At 37.3% G+C, this 24,333-nt stretch overlaps 1 protein-coding gene and 1 pseudogene across 2 annotated transcripts; one reads left to right on the top strand and one right to left on the bottom strand.

The window, feature by feature from the left end:
- Positions 1-13,114: 13,114 nt before the first annotated feature.
- On the bottom strand, positions 13,115-15,765 carry LOC104782271 (protein trichome birefringence-like 34). Of its 2 annotated transcripts, none has more exons than XM_010507153.2 (5): positions 15,290-15,765; positions 14,563-14,740; positions 14,194-14,390; positions 13,945-14,103; positions 13,115-13,590 (listed from the first exon to the last, which is right to left on the bottom strand). In XM_010507153.2, exons 1-5 carry the CDS (start codon positions 15,628-15,630, stop codon positions 13,230-13,232), a joined length of 1,236 nt encoding a protein of 411 aa, XP_010505455.1. In that variant the 5' UTR covers positions 15,631-15,765; the 3' UTR covers positions 13,115-13,229. The 2 variants fall into 2 exon arrangements, with proteins under 2 accessions (XP_010505455.1, XP_087367086.1); XM_087510960.1 differs by having other exon boundaries at positions 13,115-13,433; positions 15,290-15,745.
- A 2,049-nt stretch (positions 15,766-17,814) lies between these two features.
- LOC147946277 (uncharacterized) lies at positions 17,815-24,289 on the top strand (annotated as a pseudogene).
- The last annotated feature ends 44 nt before the right edge of the window (positions 24,290-24,333 follow it).

The following is a 24,333-nucleotide window of genomic DNA, read 5'->3' as shown; positions in this document are numbered from 1 at the left end:
AGAAGACACCTATACATCCTCTCTCTCTTTTTTTTTTGTCCGGTACGAGTTACCCAAAATGTAGACGTATCTATCTTTTGACTTCATTTGTTTTTCGTATAACTGATTATGCACGCTAAACATACAGTAACACCAGTAACCATACGACAAATATCAAACTATGAAAGTGAATGGTTGCAGCGGTTGGGGCGGACAAGTCCATCTGCGGATTAGACCGTTTTTTATTTACCATTCATTATGCGTAATCCGTAGTGGTGCGGTTTACAGAAAACAGAAACAAAACCGCAGCGGTCCAACTATAGGGTCTGAATGGTAACTGCGGTTAAGGCGGACAAATCTGTCTGCGGACTAGACCATTCTGTTTTAAGTGTGGACAATGGACCGCTGCGGTCCAACTCTATTTGTAAGGAAAAACGGTGCGCAGTTGGACCGCTGCGGTTTTGTCTCTACTTTATTTGAACCGCACTATTGTGGACTACATTTGCTTAATGATAAATAAAAAGTGGTCTAGTCCGCAGACGAATTTGTCCGCTCCAACCGATGCAACCATTCACACCCATATATTACAATAACATAACATTCGTAATGATTGGTGATCAGAAAAATAAAATGGACCAATCCGACTACGGTCGTTAATTCAACTTTATCAATAATGTAAGTTTGTAAGATATATATGTAATATTTACCAGGATCCGTGTCTCCTACGATTATTTTTATAAGATAAAACTTGTTTTACCATCTGCATGTGTTCCAAAAAGATGAAAGTTTGATAAGATATGAAGAGAAATCTTTTTCTATTATTATTTCATCTTAAGTTCTTTACAATCAGAGAATATAGTTTATATAGAGGGAGACAAAGAGAGGAGCCTAGGGTACACGTCACTGCACACACATCATTAAGAGGGAACCAAGGGTATCAAATCTGTTATGCACAGGAAGCTGTTGATCTGTGAATCCCGTACGCTGGTGAGTAGGTAAGAGCGTACGGTTTGTCTCACTCTCTTTCTTTCGACTTGTCTCAATCTCTTTGTTTCGATTTGTCTCAATCTCTTTGTTACCGTTGCAGGATGAAGACAAAGTGTTGTTGGGCTTGTGTTTGTGATTACAGCCCATGTCATTTGAGGACTTGGACCCAAAAGTAGAGGATGATGTCTCTGTTTGTCTAATACACCCCTTCAAACTTGGAGTGGGAGGCAAGACAACTCCGAGTTTGTACCGAAGATCAAAGAATGGCTGCTGAGCGAGAGGATTTGTAAAGATGTCAGCTAGTTGATACGCAGCAGGAACATGTTTGACGACCAATGCATCTCGCACGAAGTGAAAATTCACATCGAAGGACTTGGAACGATTATGCATTGCAGGATTTGCAGTCAAGTAAACAGCAAATAAGTTGTCACAGTAGAGCTCTGGCATAGTAGGTTGAGGCACACCAGTTTCTCGAAGAAGCAGAGAGATCCACTTAAGTTCAAACGCAACAATGGACAAGGTTCGGTACTCGGCTTGAGTCGAGGATCTTGATACAGTGGGATGGCGTTTTGCAGACCAACTAATGATATTGGAACCAAGAAAAGTACAGAAACCACCAACAGATCTTCTCGTTTCTTTACAATTGGCCCAATCACTGTCACTATAATCTCGGAGAGTGGAATCAGTGTTGGAGAAAATGTTGAGCCCCATACTAACTGTTCCTTTTAAATAGCGTATGACTTTTTTCAAAAGATAGAAGTCAGCCATAGAGGGAGAATACATTTTCTGACATACAAGATTCATAGCAAACTGAATATCTGGTCTGGTTAAGGTGAGATACTGAAGCTTATCGGCTAAACTTCGAAATTAAGTTGGATCAGAGAAAGGGACTTGTTGTCCATAAACCTTATCAAGTTGCAGAGGTAGAAGCGTCGGCATAGGAGCACAGTCTGCCATTCCAGCAGCAACCAAGAGATCAATAACATACTTCTCTTGATTAAGAAAGAGACCTTCAGAGTGGTGATGAGTTTGAATTCCCAAGAAGTATTGCAGACCACCCAAGTCTGTCATTCAAAATTCTTCATTGAGGCTTGCAAGCAATTGATCGACAAGCTGAGCATTGTTGCCTGTCAAGAGCATATCATCAACGTATAGGAGAAGAAACATTTTATCATTGCCTTTGTGATATGTAAATAGGGAAGCATCAGCATAGGTGCAAGTGAAGCCATAGTCGATGAGAAAAGTACTAAACTTGTCAAACCAAGCTCTAGGAGCTTGTTTTGAACCATATATTGCCTTGTTAAGCTTGCATATATAGTCAGGCTTGTCTTTATCCTCAAAGCCTGGAGGTTGATGCATGTAGACTGTTTCTTTTAAGTCTCCATGTAAAAAGGCATTTTTAACATCAAGCTGTTTAATAGACCATTTGTGAACTGTTGCAGTGTGTAGAATTAAACGTACTGTTGTTGTCCATATCACGGGGCTATAAGTTTCCATATAATCAACACCCTCTTGTTGTTCATAACCCTTTGCAACTAACCTCGCCTTTAGTCTATCAAGAGATCCATCGGCTTTCAGCTTTGTTTTAAAAACCCACTTGCAACCAAGTGGATTCGGACACTCATCAGGAGGTGCTAAATCCCATGAATGAGTCTCATGAAAAGAACCGACTTCATCTCCCATGGCGTTAGTCCAACCTGGATCCTGGAGAGTTGTCTTCACCGTTTTGGGTTCTAGATAGTTACCTTTGACTGTAAACAGAGCATATTTGGGATTAGGCTTTACTATACCAGCTTTAGCTCGAGTTATCATAGGATGAAGCATAGGATTGTTGGGAAAATTAGATGCAGGAGAGCGAGGACTGAACTGAGAAGATTCAGAAGATTCAGCAGGAGATGCAGGTGTGGTTAGGACCTCTGTTGGAACTGTCGTGTCTTGACTTGAGAAGGGTGACAGACTCTAATGTGGTAGAGAAGGTAAGTTGTTGCCTATAGGAACAGAATCAAAGTCTGTCGTACACCCATAACTTACCTCTCCATCATCATTGGAGACGTCACAACCTTGTGAACTAATTGCAGAGGCATCGGTGGTACATTCTGGAGGCGAGGTGACTAAAACTGAAGCATCTTCGTGTTGAAAACTCTCCTGCCAGGCTGAAAGTAAAGGTGTTTGAACAGAAGACAATTTTGTTTTGTAAACATCTGTAAAAGGAAACTTAGATTCATCGAACAAAACATGCCGATTGATAAACACTCTCCCAGTAGGTGGATGATAACACCTATAGCCTTTGTACTTCTCATTGTATCCAACAAAAACACATAAAAGAGACTTAGGATCAAACTTGTTGTGTGAATACGATCTCAAATTAGGATAACAGGCACAACCAAAGACGCGTAGAGCAATGTAAATTGGAGCTTTCCCCATAAGCATTTCATAAGGACTCTTGTGATCATCATGCACAGAGGAGGGAAGAAGATTACCAAGAAAGTTTGCGGTAAAGAAAGCTTCAACCCATAGGTTGTGAGGAACTTTTCCTTGAAACAACATAGAAAGCCCCAATTTAGTGATATGTCTGTGTTTCCTTTCAGCAAGACCATTTTGCTGTGGAGTATAGGGACAAGAGACTTGTTGTCTAATGCCACACAGAACAAGATGATCATCAAATCTGGTGCTTATAAATTCACCTCCTCCATCACATTGAAACATACCAATCCTCTGTTGAAACTGATTTTCTACCAATCTTTGAAATTGCACAAACATAGTGAAGAAATCGGACTTGAAACGTAGAGGGTAGAACCAAGTAAAACGAGAATAATGGTCAATGAAGATTACATAATATCGAAAACCTTGAAAGGAAACAACTGGAGAAGGCCCCCATAAGTCACAGTGAACACGTTCTAAGGGCCTACTCGAAACAAAAGCAGAAGAACCAAAGGGAAGATTGCACATTTTTCCCATTTGACAAGCATCACACAACTGATTGCTTAATTTATTAATAACTATGGCTTTATTCTTGGATAACCTTTGGAGAATATCTTGATGAGGATGACCTAGCCTCATGTGTCACACCTCATCACTTGTAGCTTGTTGTCTAGAAGAGTAACAAGCCATGAACTGCGGGTTCTCCAACAGATACAGGTCTCTACGGTGGGGTCCTTTGGTGAGGAGCTGTTTTGTCCACTTGTCCTTAATAATAACACCATCGTAATCAAACTCAATAGCACAAGGATAATCAGAGGTAAGTTTGGAAACTGATAGTAAAGACTTTGTAATCTGAGGACAAACTAGAATATCCTGTAACGGAATATTACCTTGAGTACTGGGAAGAACAGAGGAGCCAATGTGTGTTATGGGCAGAAAATCACCATTTCCCACAATCACAGAGTCTTCACCGCTATAAGGTTGAACAGTTTGAAGTTGAGCAGTGGAGTTCGTGATATGTGAGGTAGCACCTGAGTCAACAGTCCATTCATGGCCCGGTGGACCAGTAATAAGCATCGCAGCCAACGCATTAGGGAGCTCTTCACCTTGGTAAGAATGATCAAACCTCTTGTAACACCTGTAAGCAGAATGTCCATACTTGTTGCAGATTTGATAGGTAGGTCGTGGACCAGAGTCTGGGAACTGACCATTGGAAATCTGTTGATGAAAGCTCTGCCCCTGGTTGAATAGTTGCCACGACCACGGTAACCACCAGAGCGACCAGGAGACTGGCCTACCACGATTGGAAAAGTCTCTACCCGTTGTGAAGGCTAAATGAGGAGAAACAGAAGAACCAACATACTTCTGTATCTTGTCGTCGAAGTTGGTTAGCTTTATCACAACATCATCATAGCTCATAGGAAATGTATCCATCTGACTCTCAATCATTGTGGCAATAGACTCATATTCCTGACCCAAACCAAAAAATTTCTCATTTTCTGGAACAGAGTACTCTATGGAGTGAAGTTGGTCACAAATCTGCTTAATAGTGTTCAGATACTCAGCTAAAGTTTTTCCTTCTTTCTCGGTGGAATGTAAGCGGCGTTGCAAATCACTCTTCCTAGATGCAGAGATGTGATTGTATTTTTTAGCGAGAGAGAACCATACCTCACCAGAAGTGTGGAGTCCATAAACAGAGAGAGCCTCTTCAGTCGGCGAGCCTATCAACCAACCCATAATCTTCTGGTCATTGTTGACCCAAGCGAGAAAGTCCGGATTTGGAGCCTTTGATACCGTTTCTCCCTTCTTGACAGATCTTGTAGCCGGAGGACACGGAGTGCTTCCAGTGACATGACCCAATAGCCTTTGATTGTTGAGCCATGTTTCGAACTGAATCTTCCACAACAGGTAGTTAGTGGAACTAAGTTTCAAGGTTACACAATGTGAAAAACAAAGAGCGGAAGAAGAATCAGAGTTTTCAGCCATGGCGACTGAGTTCTGATACCATGAAAGTTTGATAAGATATGAAGAAAAATCTTTTTCTATTATTATTTCATCTTAAGTTCTTTACAATCAGAGAATATAGTTTATATAGAGGGAAACAAACAGAGGAGCCTAGGGTACACGTTACTGCACACACATCATTGAGAGAGAACCAAAGATATCAAATCTGTTATGCACAGGAAGCTGTTGAGCTGTGATCCCGTACGCTGGTGAATAGGTAAGAGCGTACGGTTTGTCTCACTCTCTTTCTTTCGACTTGTCTCAATCTTTTTGTTTCGATTTGTCTCAATCTCTTTGTCACCGTTGCAGGATGAAGACAAAGTATTGTTGGACTTGTGTTTGTGAATACGGCCCATGTCGTTTGAGACCTTGGACCCAAAAGCAGAGGACAATGTCTTTGTTTGTCTAATAAAAGAGACTGTGTAATAGCATTACTCACACCTAAGATGCTAGTAGACTTATCTGATTGCCAATCATAAGTATGTTATTATTGTTTTATAAAATACCTAAAATATATATATTTAACGTTAAATATTGATATGGAGTCATCCTTGGTAATTGTTATTATTGAGAAATAGATAATTGTGGTGAAAGTTCAGGTTAAAAAAGTTTTTGTTTAAATAAAAACTGTTGTGTGATTTATTGTTTAAACTTTATAAAACTGAAAAGGGTGGAGAGAAAGAGATCGTGGTTTTACGACGAATAACTATTGTTTTTGTATGGAAAAATAATTAATTAGTAACAGATAAATTTAAAATATAATATTATAAATATAGATAGAATTTTTGAATAATATATGGAGAAAGGGAACACTCATAATTATTAATTAAAAATTATGAGTTGTTAAACTAAGAGTGATTTTAGAACTTTTTCATTAAACTTTTGAGGTGTGTTATAAAATTTTTAAGAGCTAATAGCATAAAATTTATTTATTTTAATTTATTTTGAAATTAAAATGTCTTTTTTTTTGTTATGCCAAATAGAAAAGAAGACGTTACCATTATTCTTGTATATTATGTATTATTATTTTTTCGTCGAAATAGAAATTATATTAATGAATTATAATGATCTTGATACAATTGTTGAAGTATTATATTATGTATTATATATCATTTTGATAAACAAAGCAAGCAAGATAGTTTTTTTTTTTTTTTGAAAACCCGCAAGCAAGATTAAAATTGTGAATTATTGGTTTAAATCTCTTTCAATTTTTGAAGTATATGTTTAGGCATACTACATTGCTATCAATATGTTATAACTACTGTAATTCTGAATATAAAAATAAGGTAAGAAATAGATTAAAATTAGTAAAATATAAGGAAAATATGAGAAAAACATAAGAAAAATATGATACCAAGAAGAACAAAAACTTGATAGTTTTGTTCCGAAAACACAATGAAACTAGTCATTGTGTGAAAAAGAGAGTGGGAAAAGAGTGTTGCTTCTATGGAAGAGCAATCGAAGGATTTTAGTTTCATCAAATCAAATTGTGTCTACTTATCTGATTTTAGTTTTTTTTTTAATTTAAGAATACTAATCTCTTATACTTTGATTTGGTCTCAGCTGAGCCAGCTTCAGGTGTGAAACAGGTGAGCCAGCTTACACAATCAAGCGTGAAAAAAAAACAATGATGAAAACGTTTTTCTTCTCTGAAAACTCATCTCTAACGGTAAGCGAGTAGTAGGCTTAGCTAGGTAAGTAAGCTTAAATTCAGTAGGATCCCAAATTACAAATCCTTACAACACCGTCTGCTAATCGATTTAGTTTCTTTTTATTCAACTCTATAATAAGAATCTAAGATTAATAAGATTGAATCAAGTAAAATTCGAGAGTGAACCGATATAAATAAAACATTTTTTTCTTATTTACAATATCCAAACAACGTATAATATTAAAACATATAGTATATTTTTGAATCTGGATAGTAGCGTAAACAGTAAACTCTAATTAAGTCCTATAGTGCGATAAAAACATTGAAGTCACGTTTTATATTCAATTCAGTCAAAAGTTTATATGTAGCGTGCTACATTACCATTATATTATATAAATGTCAATTAAAAACATTTTTTCATCTCTACTAATGCCAGATTAATAGTTATTGATTATAGTGTTCAGAACCAACTTCTAAAGTAAACAAGTCGTTCCGATATATCGTCGTATATACCTCCTTTCCTTTTTGTCTATCATATCAGCAATGCACTTTGTGAGATTAATTGGTTGTGTAGATCAGTCCCAATTTTCTAAATAGACATGTCTAGTAGACTAGTATTAGTGGCATAGACAGAAAAAAAAAAGTCTATCACTAAAATCCATTGTGAATGGCTAATTTCTCCAAAACCCAAAAGGCCAAAACAATGTTACAGGATGCAATCTTCGCAACATAATGATTGTCACAAGCAGGCCTTGGCTGGGTCTTGAAAGATCATCAAGATCGGACTCTCCAACAAGGCTCAGGTCTAGCACTTTATATCTCCTTCCCTTTTGATGGCCGAAGCGTTAGCAACTCTTACCGCGGTAGAAGTTGCAATCACTTTGGATTTCACCCATCTCTTGGTAGCTTCAGACTCACAGCAGTTAGTCAAGACATTGAATTTGAAGCTCTTTTCAAAAGACTTTCACGGAATTCTCCATGATATCCTAGATCTATCTCGTAATTTATCTGTTTGTACTTTTCAATTTATCCTTAGAAAGCAGAACCAAATCGCAGATGCTCTGGGGAAGAACGCCTTTTATCTGTCTCTTTCTTGTATTTAAACCGTCGGGTTGTTAATCTATAAGAGTATGGTTGTCAAAAAAAAAAATGATTGTCACAATGAAATTCCAATTACAACCCATCATAAATTCATAATCTTGCGATGCATTAATTCTTCGCAGTTTAGTAGCAGTATAAGAGTAATTAAGTAATTGAACAGATGTAATATGTTTTTCTCCTTTTAAAAATTCAAATATCTCTCATCGCAATATATAATATTTACGTTGAAACATTTACACAGATCGTATTTTTAATTAATATTTTCTTATTCGTTTGTAAAGCGAAACTCTAATTAGTAGAGAAAGTGAGAAACAAACATATATATCAAATGAGAAACTGAAATGTTCGTAAATTACTTGTGAATTCGATTAGTATTCTTGAATATTACAGTATTTTCATGCAATAAACAGATTAATACAGTATTTATGAACGTATCTGTGTGAAGAAGGGAGTGAAAACGTGGAAGAAGATATATGTACTGGAAAATTTTAAAATGAACAAACAACCTATAAGAAAAAAAAAAGATGGTAACTGTGTATATGCATGTTGGTCCACGTGGTTCATGCAGAGCATATCTGTTCCCCACTTACCCTGACCAACCACAGGCATAAGTAAGAAAATCCTAAAACAAATCTTAAAGAAAATGAAATTTTGATATTGCAACTTTGGTTATAGTAGCATCTCCGTTGGATGTGACCTACTTTATAATGTGAAAATAGTGGCGTTTCACCTTTTTCAGAATAATTGGTCTATAAAGTTTGGACCGACATTAATTAACTAATTATTTTTACCAAAACGGTATAATAACAACACTAATCATTCCAATTATTAAGATACAGATGAAACCTACCCGACGGTGGACTCACTTCACCGGAGAAAAAAAGACTAAAGATGAGATTCTTTTCTCTTCATGATGTGTTTGAGACTAATACTATCTTTTCTTAGTTAGGAAAAAATCAAAACAAAAAAAGAGATAGGAAATAGGATACTTTTCATGAAGGCGATATGAAAAGAACTAAAAAAAAACACTACAAAGATTTGATTTCCGAAGTGGTTTCAGGCGTTACGGCTTTGCCTTTTTGCATTGTAGTAAGAAGAGCCAATGAAACTCAGGATGGATAGCGCCAAATATAATCTATGTCAATAATGATCATCATGGCGCTATCCCTCCTGAGCTTTACAGATTCTTCTCTACTTCTTTTTTTGGAGCTATAGAGAATGAAGCTTTTTTTTTTTTCGTTCTATAGAGAGTGAAGCTAAGACATGATGGAAGTGAGGAAGATGAAGGAGAAGAGAGGTGTTATTTATAGACAAACGAAACTCAGTTTTGAAGGAACACACGTCATCTCATCTCCTCTTCGATAAACGTGAAATTATGACTTTATATATTTTAAAATTACCATTTTTATATTAAATTTTAGCTTTATTTGTGTGGAAAGTATTGATACTATATAGTCCAGATGTGATTATTGGATCCCGTATCAATCGTTTGACTTTATTTTCTTCTTCTCAGGTCATTTGATTCACAGAAATGGAGGATACTTAATTCAAAATACATACTTATTATCATGAGTATATGCTTTTGTTGACGAACAGTTGTAGATGCATCTATTACATATGCTTTTAATTTACTCCGGACTTTAAGTATAAAATAGATACTATCATATTTGTGATTAAACTGGAAATATATATTTAGATACCGCATATAATTAAATCCGTTGGTCCAGCGTTCAAAATATTCGAAGACCATATTGCAAACTACGAGACTTTATTCTTCTTTTCTTTTACTACAGTGGGTTAGAAAGTACTATAAAATATTAGTATTTTGATACGCTTATGTGTTTAGATCGCGCTACTAAAATTAAAAACTATCAGAAGATCATTAATAAGAGTGATTAATTAGTTTTTTTTTTGGTGAATATAAAACATCAGAGGGGTACAATTCTTGCCAAAATAGGTAAATTCTGGTAAATAGCGGTGAAGTGTGTTTTCCGTATGTGTTTACAAGAAAATGATTAGATTAATGACTTTCAAGACTTAACCTTTTTAGATTGTTGTTTGTATCTTTTTTCATGCACTCCTATGAACTCCTCCTGCCGACTACGGTCGTTAAGTAGAATGTGTATTCACTTGGTTTCTAAATATATATAAGTATATGATTTTTATTCTCCAGCTAACATACAAAATTACCTAAGTTATAATGGCTTGTCGAGAAAAGAACTAACTTACAAAATGGCCTAATTTATAAATGATTTTGTCGAAAGCGCTAACCTTCACAATGATAATACTACTCAACATGTTATCATTTTAAATTTCCTTTCATTATATTTTTTTGGTTTTAAATATTCTGAAATTTGCAATTATATTTATAACTCTAACAAGACCTTTTAGCCGGGGGAAAAAAAAAGCGAAATTTAAAAAAAAACAAACATTTTTTGTATTCTTGGGTAAGTTTTGATTGTGTTTAGAAGAATTTATTACCAAAGGCTTGGATAGTTTGTGGTTAGGTTATATATAATTCTAACTCTAAAAGACTAAAACAAATGAAAAATAAAAATGAAGAATGTTGTATTCATTCTTTTCAAATAATGATTATGTTCCCCTATAATGAATCTGAGCATTGATGAACAGAAAATTTTAAGATACATTTTCTCATAAAAGTGAGTCTGGGTGTTATTAGTTACCATATTCACATCAATCTCACATCATGCGGTGTGGTCAATGCTTTCAATAGTCTGCCCCATATATCTCACTTTCATCACTACATGTTTTTTTCTAGAAATTGAAATTGTTTTATCTCCACTTATTTCTTTCTAAAGAAGGGTTTGGCCACCTAAACCATTGAGAAATGAAATCATAGGATTCATCACCAAATAGTTTTTCAGTTATTTAAGTGTTAAAATCTGTTCATAAACTTATACAAATATATATTAACATTCGAAAATTAGCTGATAGTATAAAAATCATGAATTTTTGTTATGAGTCATTTAACATCTCTAATCTTCACGTAGGTTCGTTATCTACCATCAAAAATTTAACCAACTAAAATATGGAAAGTATGTTGTTGGAAGAAAGTATGATCATAATCTAATTATAAAAACTACATAGAAAAGAAATGATAACTTCTAATTGTATTAATAAAAGATGAGATGAGGGACCCATGTACTTGTAAGTGCCTTAGAGAACTTCCAAATAAAAGAAAACAAAAATACACACAAGAATAATCAATTAGATAAATGTATATATATATCTTCATATCTTTTACTGGCTGAGAATTTACAAACATTCAATCTGACATTATTCAATTAAATTTGGGTCAGCTTTTCGTTAGGTCATTATCATAGGCAACAGCCCTCAATCAATAGCCTGTTAAATAATTATCAAAAAGAAAAAAAATGATTCTAAAATCTACATAAATACATGAAGATGAACGAATCTAAGTTGGAGTGTTATTTTTGCTATTAATACACACAGAATTCTATAGTCTCCATATTCTGCCATCTCTACACAGTTGTACTCTTATGGTGTGACATAGAATTTATGAACACAGCGTTCTAACATATTTTACTTTGTTAGTAAATCGATAGTTAGCTTCTTCTTTTTTTTTGTCAAACAGTTAGCTTCTGTTAGAAAATTTAAAGACTACAAAAGAACGCTGGCATATCATAACCAAGTTTATTTTGGAAACAAAATATGGCATTGGACCTGCTGATCTACGAGGGTAATACATATGTTTGCAAAACTTTAAGTCCTTAGCTATTTTAATCATTCTTCTTCTTTGTTACCATCATAGTTTATGTAAGACTACAAGTCTACAAACAAGGTATTCGAAACGTTTAACTTGTAATTAAGTGTTTGTTTGTTTGTTTGAAAAAACTTAAAATCTTCTACGAAGCCAAGATTCATAGAATCAGAGTAGTGGGAAGCCTCCATATAAAAGGAACCAATATACATTCAAAAAGTATTAATTGGCTGAAAACTTTTTGCAAAGACATTCATTCTGACAAAACTCAACCTCATTTGATCAGCTTTTCGTTAAAATGGTCATCATCCACACAGTCTTCAATCAATGGGGTCTATTGCCAATTTATGAGTCAAAAAAATAAAAAGTAAAGAAACAAGAAATGTAATATGAAGAACGAGATTCTTCGAAAAATCCAAAAAAAGGATGATTGAAATCTAAGTTTTTAGAAATTCGAGAAATGAGAATTGAGAAAAAAAAAAGGAAAAATTGGGAAGAAATCAAAACAATAATTGGAGCGTCACTTCAGGGCGGCTTTATGATTCTGTAATCTGTCCTGCCAACCTCCCAGTTTCTCCGCCTTCTACTTTGTGACACAGAATTTAACACACACAGCTTTTCATGCACATACTTTCTTGAGTTTATGGTATGACTGGTAACACCATTATTTTTAGTAAAGAACTAAAGATATAATGGTAGAGTCTAGTTTTTGAAAACGAAAAAAAAAAAAAAAAACATTAAATCTGGAATATATCCTAGTCCCAGTTTATCACAACTCACAAGCATGATTCTTAACATAGTGTACAAGGATAAACTAAGTAATATAAACACATATTTTAGTGGTTTTTACATACAATTAACAATTGTTATATCATCATATGCTTTTAGGCATTTTATGTAATATGTGTAGATTTTACAATATTCCACATTTTGCAAGTTTCATAGTTACAAAATGTTTTTAAAACTACATAGACTAAAAAATGCACATTCTTAACTAGCATATCTATGATTGATGGATTTTCTTGAAAACATATTCAATACTTTCAAAGCCTATACTAATTATGGCCCAAAACCAAAAAAATGTCTTGACCCAAAAAAAAAAGATCTTTTTTCAGTTTTGGTTATGATTATTTAATAGAAAACTTATAGGTTCCAAGATTAAGTTTAATCAGTTAGAAAAAAAGACAATCTCACCTAGAAAATTCATCCATGAAATAAGAAATGAAAAATTAAGAAAACTTGTTAAATTATTGATTTTAAAAACAAATGATGGTAAGCAAATCAACTGTACATTTGAAGTGGATACGTAGAAAAAAAATAAAAAAAGATATGTAAGTGTAGCTTTCAACTAGAGTGATTATCAACAATATAAGCATAAAGGAGCTCATTCCAAACATCAGGAACTCCAGGCAAACACCAATGTATACAATCTGAGTTACTATTTGGATTCACGATTTCATTATCCTTCGATGGTACTTCCCACTGTTTTCTGTATATCGAAGGATGACCTTCTTTTCGATACTCTGATAGTTGCGTAATGTTTATCATCTGCATGTTCAATCCTCGACTTTTAATCCCGTCAAGCATATTTTCTAAGACTCTCATCATCTTTGGATCCGACCCTTTTCCAGTATATCCTTTTTTATCTATTTGACTAGTTTCTCCATAACAATTCTCATTAAGTTTTCCTCCCCATTCTTCAGCCCTACATATATTATATGTAGTTATTTTACTTGCTATCTTCTATAAGAAACCAAATAATACCCTCAGTATATAACAATAGTGTAATTTTATAATTATATAACAATAACATAATACGCTATGGAAAAAAACGTGGGAAAACCCTAAAGGACCTTTAATTATATTCGAACATGAAACAAAGTTCAACTAGAGAAAATTCCACTCCCACTCTAAGAAACCAATTGATACATTAGGAGATTAACATATTTACCAAAAAAAGTAAAGAATAATAATGAAGATACGAATCTATGAGGGGAGAAAAAGAAAGATAAAAAAGCAGTATCATGGATATCGAACGAAAAGAGTTAGAGAAAGGTACCTTTCATGGGTGGGAGACATGGACATGAAAAAAAGTTTGGTAAGATTGCGGTTCACGTGAACCTCCAACCACTGAGAAAGAGTTTGCAAAGCCATTTCATAAACCCTCACCATCTCCACTTCCTTGTATATTCCATCTAACTTCTCAAACGACCCCCACCTTTTTATATATATTTTATAGTACATTACCCCATTTATTACATAATGGGAATAATTGCGTTTAACTATAAGTTAAAAAAAAAAAACTTACAATGACTTGATATGAGGCATTCTCCACCATAAATAAGAGTTGAAAACGATGATATCAGATTCTGTCCAGTGCCTTGCATGTCTCTCTATTGATTGGATCCGAACTATCCGATCGGGTAATCTATGATTTGTTGGGTCGTCCGAGTTGGATTCCACCAGTAAAGGAGCCCAATAGAAGTCTATTGTCGCATTGTATTCCTGATTATCCACAAAGATCGAGCTCATATTATTTGGAGATCACTTTTAAACATTAATCAAAGGAATATTATTGTTCTAATGAAAAAGAATATATAAAAAAAAATATATATATATAGAACAAAAGTCCCACTTTACAAAAATTAATTGAGTGTGAATTATTTGGAGTACTTACGAGAGATTTGAAGGTGATGAGGTTAGAGCCATTGTTGTGCATATACATCGCCTTTGGGTTAGTAATGACCGAACTAACCATACACACCATTGATACCCATTGGCCTCTGTTCAAGGAGTCTCCTACGTACACCATCCTCTTATTTCTTAGCCTCTCCAGCAACTTTGTCCCGTTGAACCTTTTTAGATGATTTCAAGAATAACAATATTGGTAACACTAATCGTCTTTAACATATAAACAGTAAGGGCCCAAACTTAAGCCAAACCACATGTAAAATCACTTTTATTTATCTGAGTAATACAAAGTGATATTACCAACAACAAAAAAAAAGAGGAGAATTATCTTCATATTGTCAAAGCTAATTCTCATCAATTTAACTAATATAGGACGATGGCACAAAGGCTTTACTTGTTGCTACAACCAAATGTCTCTCAATTAGTTAGTGAAATGAAATCATACCAACCTTTATGTACAAATCATACATCCTTCCCAAAAAAGAAAAAAAAATCTGAGATACACATTTAAAGAAAGAATTGAACGGTATGAGAAGTTAGTTGACTTATGTCAAATTCTTTTTGCTAAATTAGTAAACAAAGATTCTTCTTGAATAATTTTAACTGAAAAGTGTATAACTAGCGGATATAATGCAACATGTTTAATACGAATTGCCATAAGTAAAGAAAAATATGTTAAATGTGAAGTGAAAACAATACAGAAGGAAATCAACCTTGGGAGATCGCATGTGTGAGGTTGCCACCTCCAAAATTTGTAACTCAAATCTTTCCTCCCAAACTTCTCACAAGCCAACTGGTCAGACATGAACTTGCAATCTTCTTCTTTATAAAGAGGGTATGACTCGTTATCAAATACCCATTTCCCTTCAAACAAATTACACTCCCTCCCACTATCTCCGCCTCGGTCCGAAACACCGTGGCTCTGAGTGTATTCCTTTGGCAAACCATTTCGGGACAAAAACACGGCAGTGAATATTACTCCGGCCACAAGCACGGCGGCGATAGTGTGAAAGCTTGCCCTAATTCCAAGCATCAACAGTTGTCGCTTTGCCATTAGTTATATGTTTGTTATTGTTGTTGTTATGATGTTTTGTTTTGAGTTTATATTGATGTGTCTTTCTCTGACTTGCCTTTTAACTCCAGCCTTCTTGAAGTTGTTTTGTAGTTTGGTGGCCTATCAAATTTCAGTAGCTGTCTATGAATAATGTATGTCTTTATATACATCTGAACCATTTTCTTGATATATATTCTATAATTTGTGTTGATAGTTTGCCAAGCAATGCCCACTTGCAGGAAAATAATAATTTTTAAAGTTGATTAGCTAGAGAGAAAAGCTAACTTATTCAAGACAAAATATTGAAGGCTTAATTTGGAGAGGTGGAAATTAATGAGCTCATATGACTTGAAGTTAAGAGTCGGACAAGGACTCTACTAAATAAAGTTAGGCAAGTCTCTATGAGATAGAGTCGAAAGCTGACTCTAGAAGAAGGAATCTGACCGTAATCGGTCTTTACAAAAAAAATTGAAAGAACTTTTGTATTGTAGCTGCGTGTTCATGTCACGACTCAAGTGTTCTCTTGGCTCGTATATAAGTTCCACCAGCGTTGTGTGACTTGTGCACCTTTATTGTTGTTTTCAGTTAAATCACAAATTGTATATATGTATCGTCAACGACTTTCATAAATAGTTTTAGATAAAACCTTTTACCGAAGAAGTAGTGGGTCAGACAACTAAAACTGTACTTTCTTTGGTGTGGTGGTTTCGCATCTCCCTTGGTTTGCAAGTGAAGGCGACTATCGATTAGATTGTTTCTTACCGAGAATACCCCTTGGCGTTCTTCATAAATAGTGAGAACCAATGGATTCGTATGGGTATTTCCGTACGACAGTTTAGAGTGCTTGATAGCTTTTATTTTCATAATCCAAATAATATGGTTAGATATGGTCAAATAATATAATATGTAAACGTAAGGTCAAGTTGTTGACGTTTCCACATTTATACTATTCGTTGTCTTCAAGTTACCTCAAAATTTGATTTGCGTTGCTTCGTTGTTTTTAATTAAGAAGATGTTATTTTCTTTCTTCTTTCATGTTTTCTGTTTTTTTTTTATATACGTTTTTGTTTTAGTAAGGGATCGATAAAATTAAACTAAACATTATAAATCGCATAACATTATTTGAAAAATATCATTGTAATGTAATTTGGTATTTTTAATCAAATGAAAATAGTAAACCAATAAACTCATTGAAGAATCTATTTTTTTTGTGGCATGATATATGATCAGTTCTATCAAGGAGTTGATTGGATCCTACTATAATGTTAACACGATCTCTCTCGAAAGAAGATCAAGAGATTCACGTATTAAAAAGTTGTCCGAACACTGTGTGGCGTAAAGGCAAAAAAAAAAAAAAGCGTCGTGCGTGTGTAATTGTTATTACGTACACATAGGTTGGGATTGCGATCATATAAAAACGACCGGGTCCAGTTGGGTATAGGAGGCGAATACTATAGGCCCATTGTTCGTGGTTCCATATAGTTTATAAAATATTGACTGAAACATTAAAAAGAAAGAATAAAAAAAAAAGGTTGGCCGGTGCCTTTCTTTTTTTTCTTTTCTGGTTAGGGTCTAAGTTACAAAACAATTTTGAAATGGTGTTATATATTGTAGGCTTATGTAAGGTTGAATACGTTAATAAATTTCGTACAAACGGTTACATTTTATATTATTGATTACGTCTCTCTATTCACTTTTTGTGGATGATGCTTCTTGTACAAATTAATTTTACATTTGTGGATTAGTTATTTCTTTCTTCTTTACATATATATCTATATTTTAAAACAATTTTTTAGACATTAGTTATTGGAATGATCCTAAAAAAATTCTTCTCTATACTTTTGGTCTTGGACCTTCTAGATAAAACAGGTAGATTGAAGTTACCTTAACTCGACCCAAAATAGAATTAAGGCCGTACGCTAAGGTGCTAATATAGGTGGGTTCGGTTTAGAAACATCACCTGAACCCAATGTGATGCAGTTTGTGCATTATATACATGTTATATACGTTTATTTCTGAATTCTTATGTTATTTTCCTACTCTTTAACGAGCGGGAACTTGGGTAGAGGTCCAATCAAATTAGAGGAAACAGTGGCGTGATGGATCTCAAAAGCACACATTTATTTTATTTTTGAAGAAAAAGAAAACTCAATTTGCAAATCACAATTAATAAGTTTTGCCCAACTTGCAAAACATTGCAGCTACCCCACTCCCACTTGCACCGCCAACTTCTTTCCCATTCCTTTTTTCCTTATTTTTACACCTTTCGTGGCCACATTAAGTATCTATCTTATGATTAGTAAGCTATGCTATATTTGTCGATATTTGACAACCACAAAAAAAATAGTAGATGATAGTATGAAACCGTGTCCTTGATTCAGATATCAATTAATGAACTTTTTTTTCTCTCCCAGGCCCGATTCCCAAGATGGAACGATGAAGGTTTTTACCCGGATCTCAACCACTTTTCTCCTCTAATAGAATCTGTTCCCTCCTTTTACCCGCTGGATATTTCGAGTTCGAATGGAGCTTTTTTAAATTTCAAACCTAAACCAAGATCTATTGCTCTTCCGGACGACGTTTAAGCCTATTTTGCTTGATTAAACCGTTGTTATTGCTCTCCCTTCAGTGCAGTTACTCCCCCCAAACCTCATTACTGAAGCAAGATCAAGAAGCTCCTGATAGATCAACTGCATTTACTGCTCCTGTGTTCAGAAGTACCCCCTCATTTACTCAATTCCCATCTGGTATCCCCCCTCTCATCCCAAACCTATTTAAACCTCTACCTCCCCACAACCTTCCATTATGTCAAACCGAATCCCCTACCACCAAAAAGAGAAGGAAAAGGCTGAAGACTTCCCCCCCCCCCCCCCCACTCGCAAAAGAGTCAAAGCTCCTGAGCTAGATACTTCGGATCTGATACAAGAGAACTCCCTCACGCTAATAGGACGACTCACCAACACCTCCATCCAACGAATCTGGGCCCTCTTTCCCTATCTGCTCAACCGTTGGAACCTAACTGGTAAAGCAACGGGCTCTGACCTGGGACACAGCTGTTTTCAGTTCAAGTTTGACACAGAAGAGGATCTCCTTCGAGTTCTGGCAAACAGACCGTACCACTTCAACCAATGGATGGTCATTGTTCAACGCTGGGAACCCATTATATCTCCTTCCTTCCCATCGCAAATACCTTTTTGGATAGCGGTGCAAGGCCTACCTAAACACTACTGGAAGCTTGAGATGCTCCAATCCATAGGTGAAGTCCTTGGAGAGTTCCTTGATTGGGAAATCACCTCTTCCACGATCCAATTCAAAGTTCTCTTGAATGGCCTGGAGCCTATAACAAAGGAAACTGTAGTTGAGTTTCAGGATGGTAGCGAGGCTATAGTCTGGCTCGAATACAAAAACCTCAAAAACCATTGTTCTCACTGCCTCCGACTTACTCATGAAAGGTCACACTGCCCGGGGTTAAAGAATAGAGTCCCTTCTCCCTTAAGTGCAGCAGCCCTGGTGCCATCATCCCCTACACACCAACCAACTACGAGAAATTACTATACCCCCCAAGACAATTTCTTACCACCAAGAAACAAACTTCTGTCAAACTCTAGAAGCTACCAACCCCATCATTCCTCAACCACAAGGAAGAGAAACTTTGAGGATATGAGTGGTAGGGCTCGAACCTATTCAACCTCTCGATCATCCCCCTGTAACCAGAAGAGTCCATCTCCTAAGCGGCGCGTTGCAAGATCTCCTGGTAGAAGATCACCAATCCGATCTTCAGCCTCTGGTCGCCATTACTCTGGATATCAAAAACCCCCTCCACCAGCCCGAAACCTGCAATGGCGAGAGAAATCAGTATCATCAAGGGAAGAACCAAGAGAGACCTCAGTGTCTTCCCGTGCAAGGAGACCTCCACTAGAACGAGAAACTGAAAACCCGGATCCTGTAACCCCTCCACCCCTAGTGGAACATCAAACAACTCTTCCCCCTCCTCCACTTGCTGAACAGGAACTCTCCTCCCTTCAATCGAGAGAACATGTAATGAATGACCTCAAGGAAGTTACTATTTAATACATTTCTTGCCCTGACCCTACGGAGAAGGCGGCAAGACGGATGAGAGTTCTCCAAAGCGACTCTGGAAACCTTATGGAAACCACTGCAGACTCGATCTTAGCTGCAAACCGAGCCAATAAAGCCCCTATAGAGGCTAATAATCAGATAACAGTGGAAGCTGCCCCTCTAACAACAAGAGCCATTGAGGATTCACCTGGTTTAGACCAAAGTCAAGTAGGAACTAGTAAGCGAGGCCGAGGTCAGCCCCCTATCCGTAAACAAACTGTTAGACAAACCTTAAGTCTCCCAGGGGTGAAAACACAGAAAAGGAACCTTACCAAAGGATCCCCAAAGAAAGCTAGTGACTCTAAATCTTCAGACAAACCAGTGCCATCAAAACCAACACAAAGACGGATGTCCAAACCTCTGATTATAGAATCTCCCCGTAACTCCACTGAGATGACTCTGGAGGCGAGCCAAAGCAAGAGCATCAACCTTTCAAACACCTTATATGACTCTTCTAGGCCCACAGAACCACCAAGGATCAACCTAATACCTGCAGTAAGAAAGAAAAAGACGGATTTTCAGAATCCATCTGCCCCTCTTCCTTAAGGGTTGTGAGCTGAAACTGTTGTGGGTTAGGGAACCCCATAACAGTCCAGAGAATAAGGGAAATAAAGAAGTTTATCTTCCCTCATATTCTGTTCCTCATGGAGACTAAGAATAGCTCAGATACCGTATTGCAACATCTTGATTGGCTTGACTACCACTCCAACCACTTGATTCCCCCTCAATCCCCTGACTTGGGGGGATTAGCCCTTTTCTGGAGAAAGAGCATAGAGTTGGAAGTTCTTAGCTCCTGTCAAAACTTTATAGATACAAAATTAAAGCAAAAGGCCGTTATTTCTTTGTTACCTTTGTATATGGTGAACCCGACAGAGCTAAGAGAGCAGGGGTTCTAAACTCCATACAGGACCTTGCAGCTGATAGATCTTCCCCATGGTTCCTTACGGGAGACTTCAATGATATTATCCACTCTGCGGAAAAAGTAGGAGGCCCACAAAGACCAGAAAGTTCTTTCTCGGATCTTCGTTCCTTTATGTCCATTTGTGACCTGTTCGACCTCAAACATACAGGCAACCCTCTCTCCTGTAGAGGAAAAAGACACACACATGTGGTCAGGTGTAGATTTGACAGATCTATGGCAAATAGCGAATGGATAATGGAGTATCCCTCGGGACGTAGTGAATACCTGAGATTTGAGGGCTCGGATCACCGCCCCCTTGTCACTTCCTTCAACCCCAAATAGAAAAGGAGAAGAGGCTTATTCAGATATGATCGATGCTTGAAAGATAACCCTGAAGTCACAAAGCTCATTTGTGAGGCCTGGAACTTAAACTCAGCTGCTACTGTTGATCAAAGGCTTGGCCACTGTCGAGAGGCTATTATCACCTGGAGCAAGGATCAACATTCAAACAGTCAACAAGAAATTTTGGTACTCCGAGATCAACTAGAGAATGAAATGAATGCAGACGATAGCACACAGGAAAGCATCGATATTATCAACAACAACCTTCTAATTGCTTACCAGAATGAAGAATCCTTTTGGAAACAAAGAAGCCGAAACCTCTGGCTAGCCTTAGGAGATAAAAACACGGGTTTTTTCCATGCTGCTACAAAAGGGAGACGTGATATCAATACTATCTCTGTTATAGAGTCACAAGAGGGTATACCAATTTTTGAAGAAGGAGATTATCCTAGCAGTGTGTGATTACTTTAATCAAATCTTTACCTCCCACTCAGCAGAACGAAGAACAATAGTGGAGGCTGGCCTCACTCCTTTTATTACATAGGAGATGAACAAAAGACTTATCAGGATGTCCTCCAATGTTGAAATCAAAAATGCTTGTTTTGCGGTGCATGCTGATAAGGCTCTGGGGTCGGATGGATTCTCAGCTAGCTTCTTTCATTCTAACTGGGAAACCATAGGCCCACAGGTTATCTCGGAAGTCCACTCCTTCTTCATCTCCGGCAACCTACCACAAAAGATTAATCACACTCATGTGAGAATTATTCCAAAGATTCCAACCCCTCAAAAAGTGTCAGATTACAAACCTATAGCCCTCCGTTCGTTTTACTACAAGATTATCTCGAATATTCTGTCCATGCGTCTCCAACCAATCCTGCACCTGCATATCAGAAACACAATCAGCTTTTGTCCCCCAAAGAGCCATAGCTGATAATGTGCTGATAACTCATGAAACATTCCATTACCTTAAGACTTCAGATGCAAAGAAAAGATGCTTCATGGCAGTTAAAACTGACATGAGCAAGGCTTATGATAGGCTCGAGTGGGAATTTATCCAGACTGCTCTCGAGAGAATGGGGTTCCACCCCCGTTGGATCCACTGGATCATGCAGTGTGTTAGTACAATCTCCTACTCTTACCTCCTCAACGGTACAGCTTCAGGATATGTCACACCAGGTAGAGGCATTCGACAGGGTGACCCGCTCTCACCATACATCTCCATCACTTGCAGTGAAGTTTTATCGGGTCTGTGTACCAAGGCGCAACTCCAGGGCAGTCTCCTAGGAATCAGAGTCTCAAAGGGCAGCGCGCGGGTTAACCACCTTCTTTTTGCTGATGATACCATGTTCTTTTGTCGCTCTGATCAGAGTAGTTGTCTTAAACTTCTCCAAATCCTGAAACAATACGAACAAGCATCAGGGCAACAGATCAACAAAGCCAAATCGTCAATCACCTTTTCTGCAAAGTCCCTTCAGGAGGTAAAGGACAATGCAAAAAGCATTCTTGGTATACAAAAAGAATGAGGCCAAGGCAAATACATGGGCTTACCTGAACTGTTTGGGCGAAAGAAGAAAGATCTCTTTAGTGAGATTGTCGATAAAATCAAACAACGGGCACTTACTTGGTCATCTAGATTCCTCTCCTCGGCTGGCAAGCTAACTATGCTGAAATCGGTTCTCTCTGCTATGCCCACCTACACCATGGGTTGTTTTAAACTTCCAAATAACCTGTGCAAGCGAATTCAATCAGCTTTGACTCGCTTTTGGTGGGATTCAAAGTCTGAGAAGAAGATGTGCTGGGTCTCCTGGCAGAAAATGACTAAATCCTTTAAAGAAGGCGGACTGGGGTTTAGAGACTTACAAACGTTCAATGATGCGTTGTTGGCAAAGGTTAGCTGGAGAATCCTGACACATCCCACCTGCCTCCTAGCCAAAGTTCTCCTTGGTAAGTACTGTCGTCATGCTAGTTTTTTAGACTGTCGAGTCCCCAACTTTTCTTCCCATGGATGGCGGAGCATCTGCATAGGCCGAGATCTGCTCAAGCCTCGGGTTGGTCTAATAGTAGGATCAGGAAGCTCTATTCCACTCTGGCGTGCACCGTGGCTCTCAACGGATCTCCCTAGCACACCAATGGGCCCTCCCACGCTAGGATCACACCAATGGACAGTTTCAGACCTCCTCAATCCCGCATCCCTCACTTGGAACATACCACTCATACGAGAAGTCTTGCGTGAATATGAACTCGATATCCTGAAGATAAAACCCAGCAAACTCGATGCAGCCGATAGATGGGCTTGGTTACCTACTTAGAATGGGACCTACTTTACCAAGTCAGGCTACTATGAAGCACTTTCACCTGATCCACCCCCTATAACCAACATCCAAAACCACTCAACACAAGATAACCAGTTTAGTTGGAAAGCACACATTTGGGCAGTCAAGACTTCTCCTAAAACAAAGCTATTGCTCTGGAAGCTAGCTCAGAAAGCACTACCTGTAGGAGAGAACCTAAACCACAGAAGGATCACAGAATCAGTACAGTGTCCCCATTGTCAAGCGGCAGAGACAGAGCTTCACCTCTTCTTCAACTGTCCATTTGCAATTAAAATCTGGTCCCAAACTCCTTTCAAAGGGAACTTCGATCCCACCAAAGTTCCCTCGATCCAATCAGGACTGAAGGCGTTATCAAAGCTTACCTGTCTGCCCCCATCCGGAATCAGTGATGGACCCTTATATCCTTGGATCTTGTGGCTCATCTGGACTTCACGTAACAACTTAATATTTAGCAAGAAACAGATCCCGCCGGAAGAAGCTCTTCTTCTAGCCATCTTACGAGCGAAGGAATGGCAACAATTCCAGATCCGTAGATCCTCAACTCCCCAAGCTCCCACCCCCCAGATACACCACCAAACAGAGACCTGAGATATCAATCTAGTAACTTGCCATACGAATGCATCCTGGATCACAGAAGCTAAGGCTGGACTTGGATGGACTTTCCACAACCGAAACCACCAGATCATCGGACAAGGATCAGATCTCGCTCTGCATGTTCGATCACCGCTGTTGGCCGAAGCGTTAGCAACTCTCACCGCCATGGAAGTTGCAATCAAATCGGGTTTCACGCACCTCTCGTTCGCCTCCGACTCGCAGCTGCTAGTCAAGGCTCTTAATTTGAAGCTCCAATCGAAAGATCTTCATGGGATTCAACACGATATCCTATCTCTATCGACCGTTTTCTCTTTCTATTCTTTTTCTTTTATTCCCGGAATTTGAACCGGCAAACTGACGAACTAGCCAAACGGATTTTATCTTTTGTAATTGTTTGAGTTAATTAATATTAGA

Source organism: Camelina sativa, chromosome 4, assembly GCF_030686135.1.
Source record: "Camelina sativa cultivar CO46 ecotype springtype chromosome 4, ASM3068613v1".
NCBI lineage: Eukaryota > Viridiplantae > Streptophyta > Magnoliopsida > Brassicales > Brassicaceae > Camelina > Camelina sativa.
The sequence above is the reverse complement of the archived record's forward strand: the minus strand, read 5'-3'. Positions and strand labels throughout refer to the sequence as shown.